The sequence below is a fragment of the Acipenser ruthenus genome, chromosome 11 (genome assembly GCF_902713425.1).
Source record: "Acipenser ruthenus chromosome 11, fAciRut3.2 maternal haplotype, whole genome shotgun sequence".
In the NCBI taxonomy this organism is placed as follows: Eukaryota; Metazoa; Chordata; class Actinopteri; order Acipenseriformes; family Acipenseridae; genus Acipenser; species Acipenser ruthenus.
In genome coordinates, this window is record NC_081199.1 from 8,919,617 (window position 1) to 8,929,754 (window position 10,138).

Below are 10,138 nucleotides of genomic sequence, written 5' to 3' on the forward strand. Positions count from 1 at the left end.
ATTGCGTTTTTTATAGTTTAGTAAAAACAATTAAACACTACAGCTAATCTCAATGTGACATAATTTCAAACGAATGCAAACTATCTGATAGAAAGAATCTTCCGAAGGCTTTATCACACAATATCAGGGTTTAATATGCATTCTATAATGATATACATACAGCTATAAAGCTCTGGCCAAAAGTTTGGGATTGAGACATAATTTAAAAAACAAACTATATGAACATAATTTAGATCTTTTATTTAACATCATGCAATCAAAGAAACTACAAAATGATATTGCAGTATTTCATGTTAGATTTTGAAATGTCACATTTTTCCATTTTTGTCACTTTTTCCTGAAGTATATGGAAAACTACAAAGTGGTATGTAATTCCACGGGCAGATCCGGTCCCCCCCCCCCCCCCCCCCTCATTAAAAATTTCAAAATATTGTTTACTTTAATGATATGCTTCGTATCAGGTATCCCCCCTTCATGACAGTCTTGACCCCCCCCCCCCCCTTCATGACAGTCTTGACCCCCCCCCCCCCCTCTTCATGGAAGTCTGGATCCGCCCCTGAATTCAATATGCTAACGTAACATTATTTAGCAGGTTTCATTTGACTATGAAGCAAGCTTATAGAGTGATGTAAAACTTTTGGCCACAGCTGTATTTACGTAACATTTTAGCTTTAGCATGACCTGGTCCCTAGAATGGAAGTATAAACATCTTAAGTTTAAATGGTACAGTGTTAGCTTTAATGCTGATAGTGGGTCAAGGTTATCCATAAACTGCAAAATTCATTGCACTACATGCCAAGTCGCTTATGGAGCATTTCTACGTACCAATAGCACACAAGCTTGTGTCCAGGTTAGTGGATATTGAGACAAGCCAGAATACACACAGAAACACCAGCTCTCCAGCACGTAAAGGAATTATACACACATATAGAATGTGCTCACAATCTCTGACTTTATTAGTGTATGGGTTCAAAATGTGGATAAAATCAAGTTAATCGTATTATACCCCAAGCTTGTAGATTAAAATGATATCTTTGTTACACTAATAAACCATCTATATCAGATTAATGGCATGTTCAAGAGTATATTGGTTGATCATCAGAAAGTCTTGCCAGTAGTCTGATATTGATGAAACAAACATTACATTTTCATAACAAACATGTCATCAGTCATGACTATTTAAATGCTTTATAGTAATAGCTATTAAAGACAACTAGGAATCTTATAGAAACAGTGGTTTTTGTAAGCATGTGTAAAGATCAAGATCTGCCATCACAACATTTGGACACCAGGTGGCACTGTGTGCAATGCATGTTTCGGGTTCACTGCATTACCACCATTATAAGTATTTCAAGTTTTAGTGCCCGGCTAAAGAGAAACATCCTTACCTGTGTCCTGTCGAAACTGGTGCATTGATTGCAGGTCTATGATGTAAGGGGCCAAATGTGGCTCCACCTGGCCCAGCACCACCGTGCCCCGCGAGTCCCCCTTCAACACGTTCTCAATGTGGTGGCACACAGCAGCACTGTAGGGCCTCCACCGACCGTGTTCGTTCAGCCATTCCCACACCACCACCCGGGCCAGGTTCTGGGGTGCATACCCCAGTCCGTTCACGTGGATCATCATTGCAGAGCCAGGACGCAACATCATTGCAAATGCAAAACTTTTTTTTTTTTTTTTTTTCAGTCTCTCCCAAACAGATGAGATTAGGTTGTCATATTGTAATAGTCAACTTCTTTGGCGTGGTGCACCGAATACAGATAAAAGTAGTTTTTAGGCAACGATTTCCTATAGATGCTGGTTTTGTCTGGGTTTGTTTTTTTTTTTCAACTTCTTGACATCCCAGAGAGATCCGAATCCAGATGTGTAACAGCAATCTCCGACTTTCAACTTCATGCACAGTCGGTTACCTTCTTTACAGTTTGTAACCCGCCCCCTCCCCCTGGTTTACCCCGCTTGGTATTGGTGCACTCCTCCCTGTATGGAGCGCAGTTTTGCAAGCGACTTTCCTAGTAAATGACGGATATTCCAAGCTAATACGACATTTCCAGTTAATTAAAGTTCAGCACAGTTTACCAAAAAGATTCCCGCACAAGCAATATAATTTGTCCTTCATTTCTTCAGGTTGGGTTGTTTCGAATTCCCGCAGAACTTCATCCTACACAGGCAGGTCACTTTAATTCTGGCAAAATAAAACAATATATAAAAAAACGTGCTTTAATTAAATATAATCTAATGCACAAACACAATGACCAACTAGTGCAATGCGTATACATACACGACAGCGCAGGTTGTGTTTCAAACTGTAGTAATTTGAGGTAAAACGTTACAGTAATTCTGAAAATAATGGTTTTAATTTATAATGTTCTGCTTTTCATGCCCACAATCCAGAAGCATCTATTCTCCTCGAGTATGAAGCCGTTTTGTTTACTGACAGTGACAGCGCGCGGACTGTAGTACGCTGTCCTTGCACTGGGTACGCAATTCAACAAGCTGCTTCAGTTTAAACCCTCCCCAGATACTAAAACAATCACTTGAGAAAGGTATTTTATAGAATGGGGTACAGTACTTTTAATTGTCGCAACACAATGGCTCGTTCTCATTGCCCTGCACCCCAAATGCATTTCAATAATTTCAATCCCCTCGTTATTGTTTTTTTCTAATGTCAGGTTACTGAACGTTATCCGCAGGTGTATATTATAAATCAACGATTGTTGTTTGTTACGTTTTTTTATGTAAAAAAAAAAGTTATCGTCTAAAATACCTCCTAATTTGGCTAAATGATTACCCCCCCCCCCCCCCCCCCCCCAAGTATGTGATTAAAAAGAGATCACTTACAAATAAATAGGCTATCCTCTTTCCTCTTCAAGCTCGTTTTTCCTCGCTCTCTCACACACTCTCTTTCTCCCCCGTTTCTTAGTTACTGACGGAGATTAAAAATGGATGTTCAATGCAAATTGCTGAATTATTATTTTTACTGTCAATAATCGAACACCCCTCGGCGTCTCCTGCAGGTTTATTATACCTGTATTTGCAGCGGTCTTTTGATATAAAAAGGAAGCTCTACAGCGTTTCTCAAGATCTTTTCAAACGTTGCCAATATGCAGCAATAGTCAGTAGCCTGTTTTTTTTATGGCCAAAATGTAATTCCAGGATTGTGGTGGTGCCTTCGTGTCCTTATGTGTCGCCGCTCGTTGGGTCTTCAAAAACAGACAGCGTATCGATTTCTCTGCATCTATTGTCGTTTCCATCTGATGAGGTTACAATTCGTACGCATGCATATTTTCACTGAGCTTAGTGGTTTACGAAGTAAGCATTTTGCATAATGTAACAATCGGTGCGCTTGGTTGCAATCGTGCGACGCAGACAGCCCAGTTGAGCAAGAAAACAAAACAACAAAAAAGACAAGACAAATTGTACATTTGATTTCCCAGGCGTCTTAAAAAAACGTATGTCTCACCTTTCTGCGGCAATGTTGAATTTGATTTTAATGCAAAAAATATGTATATATACATTTTATAATTAATATTGTGTTAAATTATTCAATGAAAGGGAGAATAAATGAATACTAAAATACAGTACGTACTCTGTTGTAGAACGCAATAAGCTGTTGCTCCAGATCCTTGCTTCTGCACTAGTTCATACAAAATCACATATTATCCCACAGTAAGAAATAGAAATGCTGATGAACAGAAGTAATGTGGAATTCAAAAATACAATTAAAATAGTCTTTTGGTTTTTCAGTCTGAAATCGCTGGGGTGTGTTGCTAGCCTGTGCCCAATAGAAGCCAGTCAGATGGTTTCATCGTAGAGGCACAGCATACACAACCCATGCTAATAATAATTACAACTATTACACACAATAATACATAGTATTAAATTATTATATAATATAGATTTGAGTTTTCAAAACAAAGCAAGCAGTTACACAACCCTATTCTTCGGATACGCCGCTGCAGCAAGCAGCACAGCACGAGTCGCTCACATCATCACAGTGTACATCTGCTGGCACACAGATCAAAATTTGCCAGAACATAAATGTGTCCATAAATCAGGTTTATGATCTCGTATTACGAATGTATAACCATCCGCCGCATTCCACAAGGTAAAAAAAAAACCTGTAGAAGAATAAATGAATGAACAAGTGAAACCGTTATAGCTAGAATATACAACCCTGTCTTCAATTGTTCGGGTCAAAACGTGTTAATTAAAAGGAACACGCCACACCGCGTTTTAAACATCAAACCTCACACGGTGCACCTGTTTCTAGCACGCCCACTTGTAGTTCTGTACATGCGTATTTTGGATAGGTAAGGTAAACAAGTTAACATAGTTACAAAAAATAGGAAGTCGTTTTTTCAGTGGTTTTGGGGCAGATGATGGATAGGCCTATCATTATGAATCACGGACCGTACCTATTGTGAAGACTCAGATATTTGGTTTTTACTGGTGGATTTGCATTTGAAAAACATCTGTCTTTCTATGCACACTCGCTTGGTTTTAACCTGGATACTGCAACGCTCAGGGGCCCGTTAAAAAAACAAAAAAAAACAAAAAAAAAACAACTTGGTATTCAACAGATTCTCTTTGCAACAAATGCAGCCTGCAATTGCTTGTCAAATATGCCGAGCTGCGTTCGCCCAGTCATGCAAAAATGTCGCATCCGCACCAGGGCAACAGAAGGGTTTTGTCACGTGCCCAGATTGCAGTTAGTGCGTTAGTTTTGTTAGTTTGGGGAGGATGTCCAGGGGTGACGCTTCACCGTCCCCTCAATTTTGCAGATTGCAAATGAGAGGCAGACAACCAGCGTGTTGCTTCCCTCTGGCATCGAGGCTCAGCGTTGCCGTGTCAGCAGTACAGTTTAAACAGTATCCAATCCCTCTGGCATCGAGGCTCGGCGTTGCCATGTCAGTAGTACAGTTTAAACAGTATCTAACCTGCTCAATCAGACTGAGATCCAAGATTGTGGTGGTCATGGAAGATGCCTGAAGTCTCTGTCATGCTAACCACATAGTTCTGGTGGGTGTGTGCATTACCGTCTTGAAAGTAGCCATCGCCATCTAGATGCAAGTGCAGCATTGTTGGGTGCACTTCATCCAGAACAATGCTTACCCTACGACATTCCTTCTGGAGTAATCAAGGGACACAGGGTATCCCTGGAGAACATGCCCCACATCAGGGTATACCAGGAGAACACGCCCCACACCAGGGCATACCAGGAGAACATGCCCCACACCAGGGCATACCAGGAGAACATGCCCCACACCAGGGCGATGACAAATCCAAGTGGATAGATATGTCCTGATAAAGGGTTCAGGTAGTGTATATATAACCATCTATAACAAAGACTTTGCATCCCTAAAGAGCTCACTGCAGCTGTTTGGGCCAGCTTGTTACAATATGTTGCATATGCCTTTTGACTACAGCAGGGTACTTGACTGTTGCTTATTATGAAGGAGATATCATTGACTTTAGGCAATCTGATGCTTAAGTAGATTAGACAGTGTCCTTTAGGCTCCAATGCCCCTCTCTACTGCTGAATTGAAGAGAATACAAACTTCAAAGGGGTCCTGGTTTTAGTGTTATCACCATTCAATATCTGCTTGCCTCTTATTTTCACTTCTCTACCAGAAATACATGGATGAAAGAATCTGAATCAAAGCCCCTTTCTTGAGTCATGGAAGCCATTAAAGATGAAAGCAACATCAGCAGCATCCCATTGTTTGATCTGCAGACCCCTCACAAAACAGAACGAGGCAGTCTGTCTCTACAGGGAACAATATCTTCCACATACATTTTTAAAAGGTTTTGGGTCTGTGATCATATAGTTAGTCTATTTTAAGGTGAACATTTTTTCTTTTATCGTTTATTAACTGGTAACAACTAGCTTAATAACATGTTAACAAATTTTTAATTTCTTTGGGGTAGTTAATATATAACAACCTATTCATGAACTACTGAAAAAAGGCCACTACATGGTTATCAAACCAGTGTAGCCCAGGACTGTATTAGGCATCATGATTCGAATTATTGTCTTATGCCCCGGTGTTAATAACATGTATATATTATTAGATGTCACTTGACACTGCCAGGGAGGGGGATGGATAGGTTACCCATTTACAGCATGGGGGCTCGCAGTATTAGTATATAATAAATACCTATTAACATAAGATGAATAGCATGTGTCTTAGTCTTAGCCAGGAATGCTGTTTTCAATCAGTATTTATGCAATTACGCAGATAAACCTAAAATCAAGCCTGACCATGCAGCATGGTAAAGCATAGGGTTAGCATTATAATGTCCAGAGAGGTATGGTGAAGCATATAAAAAAAAACAAGGCAAGCCATGGTAATCCATGTAGTAAAAGCACAGTGTATAACCATGGGAAAAGCATGAAAACTGCACAATTACAGTGGTAAACTTGTAAAACACTTTCGAAAATCTTATAGGAGATAACAGATCATCCCTCGCCCCCCTGCCCTCCCCTCCCCACCCCCTCAATGGGTTTACACAGATGTTTGTTGTCGATGCTGCTCCCTCCTCTCTCTCTCAGTTCTTGGCTCGCTATGAAAAGTTACTTTGTGACTGGAGGACTGTGAAGGTTAAACCCTTCAATTAGGGGGAGCGTTCCCTTGGGAAAAGCCAGAGCTTGATGCGATGCTTCTCGCCTGAGCGTACCCTGCGCTATCACAGCTGCAGCTCAGCATCAAACCACGTGGATTAGCTGGATTGCAGGGTATCAGCAAGCTGCAATTGCTTTCTCAGAATACACCTTTTCAGTACAGCTTCATCTGAATTGGACTCAGCATTCATAACACATTCATATAGGCTGCAGATCAAGTCTACCGAACATCGCTGCACCTGCACCCTGATGGTGATGGCTACTTTCAAGACCACAATACAGCCATCCACCATGCAGAACTGTGCTTCAGGAGCATGGCAGAGGCTCCAGACACACTCTGTGGTTGCACAAGACAATATTATTGACTGACTGGATCCCTCAAGACACCTTCCAGCACCTTGTGGAGTCTATGCCACGTTGTGCCAAGGCTGTGCAATGGGAAAGTGTGTCACTGGCTGCAAAGCAGATCAGCCATTAGGGGACCCTTATAAAAGTTTACCGTAGTTAAACCATCCAAATTGTAATAAAGCACAGTGAAAGCATGGTAAAGCATTGGTGGGCATTTTAAAGACCAGCGTGATATGGTAAAGTATATTAAAAAAATGTGGCAAACCATGGTAAATTATGGTAAATGCATAGTATAGCCATGGCAAAAGCATGGTACAATTGCAAAAATACTGTGGTGCCAGAAATCTTATTAAAATATAGCTTTTTTTTTCTTTTAAGCAAATGAAAATGCATAGTAAGATTTGTGGAATGGTTGTTAATATGAATGTACCCAGTTTCACCTCATTCGTTCATACAAATGTTTTTAATATACAAACGTGTTGGGGATTCTCTGAATCAGTAACACAGCATTTTTTTCAGATTAACAGCACAATATTTAGTCACTGAAATAATATCTATATAAGCATACATACTTCCTGACAGGCGCAGGAATGCAGTGTAATCTCCCAAGTCTTGCGAGAATGCGAAAGATGTATTGTTTTAAAGCCTTGGTTATTACACCTTTTAAGGTTATTTTAAACCGTTGCTGCCATCTTGTGGCTGCAATATGTTACGACAGCTCTTTATTAGCATGTACCGTACTGTGTCCATTATTTGCCAATTGTTGTAGATTACATGGCGATTTCACACCTAATTTAGACTCATTAATAATTACTTTTACGTAGGCACTATTTTACATAACAGCATCTTAGCCTGTTGTTATTGCAGTATTAACGATCTCGTTCTTTCAGGAAATCAGCAAATCATCTTTCAGGTCTGCTGTAATACCATTGTACCACAAGATGGCAGCACCGTGCAGGTTTACCTTGACGTGCAGAATCTATTGCGTTGTCAACCACAAACCAAAATAATGTATTTAAATTCAATTTAATGGCCCTTCGCTGTAAAATCCTCATTGTTGTCTAAAACTAGTTTCAAATGTCATCCTTGCTTTTTTTCTCTTGCTATTGTATGGTGTTTGCAATCATTCTGAGTCGTTCTTGATTCTGTTGTTCCTCAAATATTGAGTTATTGCCATTCGTAATTAAATACGTTTTATACACCTTTTACAGATATACACGCAGCGTGGTAGATGCAGTTGTGTAAAAATGCATTAGAACACCTCAAGATTTGTCATTCATATCTTTTGTATAGCTACCTACATGAAAACCTCGGTGTGAGAATTTCAGTTTTCGGTCGGTAATAGTGTGAAAATGTTAGACCACTTTGTGTTTTAATTAGGCGTCTTAAACAACTTCTAAAACGTCTCTTGCATTTTACCATTTGTGGCTGTGTTTTCCTCATATATATATATATATATATATATATATATATATATATATATATATATATATATATAGGGCAGCTGGCTCTTTGAGCTAAAAATATATATATATATATATATATATATATATATATATATATATATATATATATAACAACAGCACCCAGATGCATTATAAAATAGTAAGGGAAATGATACAAAGTAATTGATATGACATTTGAAGCTAATAATATAATTGTTGTAAACCTGTGCACCTGTGTTATATACGGATATGCAATAGAAAACCATCAAATATCTGTTTCAGTCACCATCAGGGAATAGCTCAATCCCTATAAAGCTATGACTGAGAGCTCTTCTGTTACACTGCTTGAGGGCTGTAAGCCCCACTGCTTTTTGCCCTTCACCTTTCACGAGCATCACTCCGCAGTACTCGATTGCAATCTGTCAGCAACGGGAGAACCACGAGTGAAAGACGGCGTCTAATATTGCAGCTTTAATATGGTCCTTGTGTGTGTAATGCAGTTCTGGACAGGCTGATCCCAGGATCCCAGGCCTGGCCGAGTGTCTTTCTGTAGGAGCGCGACTTGGAGGGACTGTCAGCATGCAGGTTATGTCCCAGAGCGGCCTGCAAGCCCCGTGCTCACCATTCACACACAGCTGAGCACAGGTGCACAAGACAAGGACAGAGGGAGATATGTGTGGGGGTCTCGTTAAGAATGGGAAATATATATATATATATATATATATATATATATATATATATATATATACACACAAAACTATGAAACAGTAGTCACAAAATGAACTTATTAAAGCCAGTGACTTTTCAGCTAGAGTCTCTGTCAGTGTTTTCAGTACCAGCACATTGTCTGGAACAGGTGAGGGATTGACAGGTGCCTATCTGTCTGTCTGCAGGGCAGGATAAAAGGAACAATCTAGTGATAAACGTATTTCATAGTATAGTCTATACTCCTATATCACAGTTCTCTTAACTAATGTTTTTGCTTTATCTTTAGATTCACTTTGTTTCTCGTTTTCTGTTTCATCTTCATACTGAGCTGTGAAATCTAGAGGCTGCCTGGTGATGTGCGTAGGGTGTGGATGTAGAAACCAAATCTTAGTTAACAAACGAGTTCCAGGTTGAGATTATGGGCAAAAACATGGATTTGGCAAATGAATTGATTCCAATCGCCCTCCATTGTTTCCTGTGTCAATTGCTGGTTTCCTTGTGCATACCTCAAGATACCCAATATCTGCTTCCCTCTCACTCAGAGAAACACTTTCATTCTTCTGCCAGCTTGCACCAGCTGTACCTTCAGACAGTGGAGTCCTCCCCCGCCCCGGTCCCCCTCCATGATTGTACTGCACAGCCACACATGACTTATTACAGCCAGGACCCAGGCCAAATGTGATCTCTGCCAGGCAGCCAAAGAGCATTAGGAGGCTAAATCTTTCAGATCTAATACAAGGAATCTGAGTCTCAAAGCAGCTTTGTACAGCATTCCCCCCTCGCTCCCTCCCCCTCACTAACTAGTGAGGAGACCTGAGGACTGGAAGAGAGGGTCAGCTGGTGGCCAGGGCCTTAAAATGATTGGAGCTAACAAAATCATTCCATAAATGATACATGTGTAGTTCTGAAAGACAGCTGTGTTTTAGAAAACATTTTCATTTTAAAGCATTACATCTGGTACTGCACTAGGTTCAAGAAACCTCAGTTTGTGTGAAACTGAATAGTGCCCAAGACT

The 10,138-nt window shown here is 40.1% G+C and overlaps 1 protein-coding gene across 3 annotated transcripts in view; it reads right to left on the reverse strand.

The window, feature by feature from the left end:
* Positions 1–4,205, reverse strand: part of LOC117428428 (E3 ubiquitin-protein ligase DTX1-like) — a 59,475-nt gene extending 55,270 nt beyond the window's left edge. Inside the window, exons 1-2 of one of the 3 annotated variants that reach the window (XM_059033284.1) lie at positions 3,587–4,205; positions 1,389–2,182 (exon numbers count right to left, since the gene is read on the reverse strand). In XM_059033284.1, coding sequence (XP_058889267.1) covers positions 1,389–1,650 — 262 coding nt within the window. In that variant the 5' untranslated portion in view covers positions 1,651–2,182; positions 3,587–4,205. The other 2 variants (XM_059033283.1, XM_059033285.1) reach the window with 2 other exon arrangements.
* Positions 4,206–10,138: the final 5,933 nt, after the last annotated feature.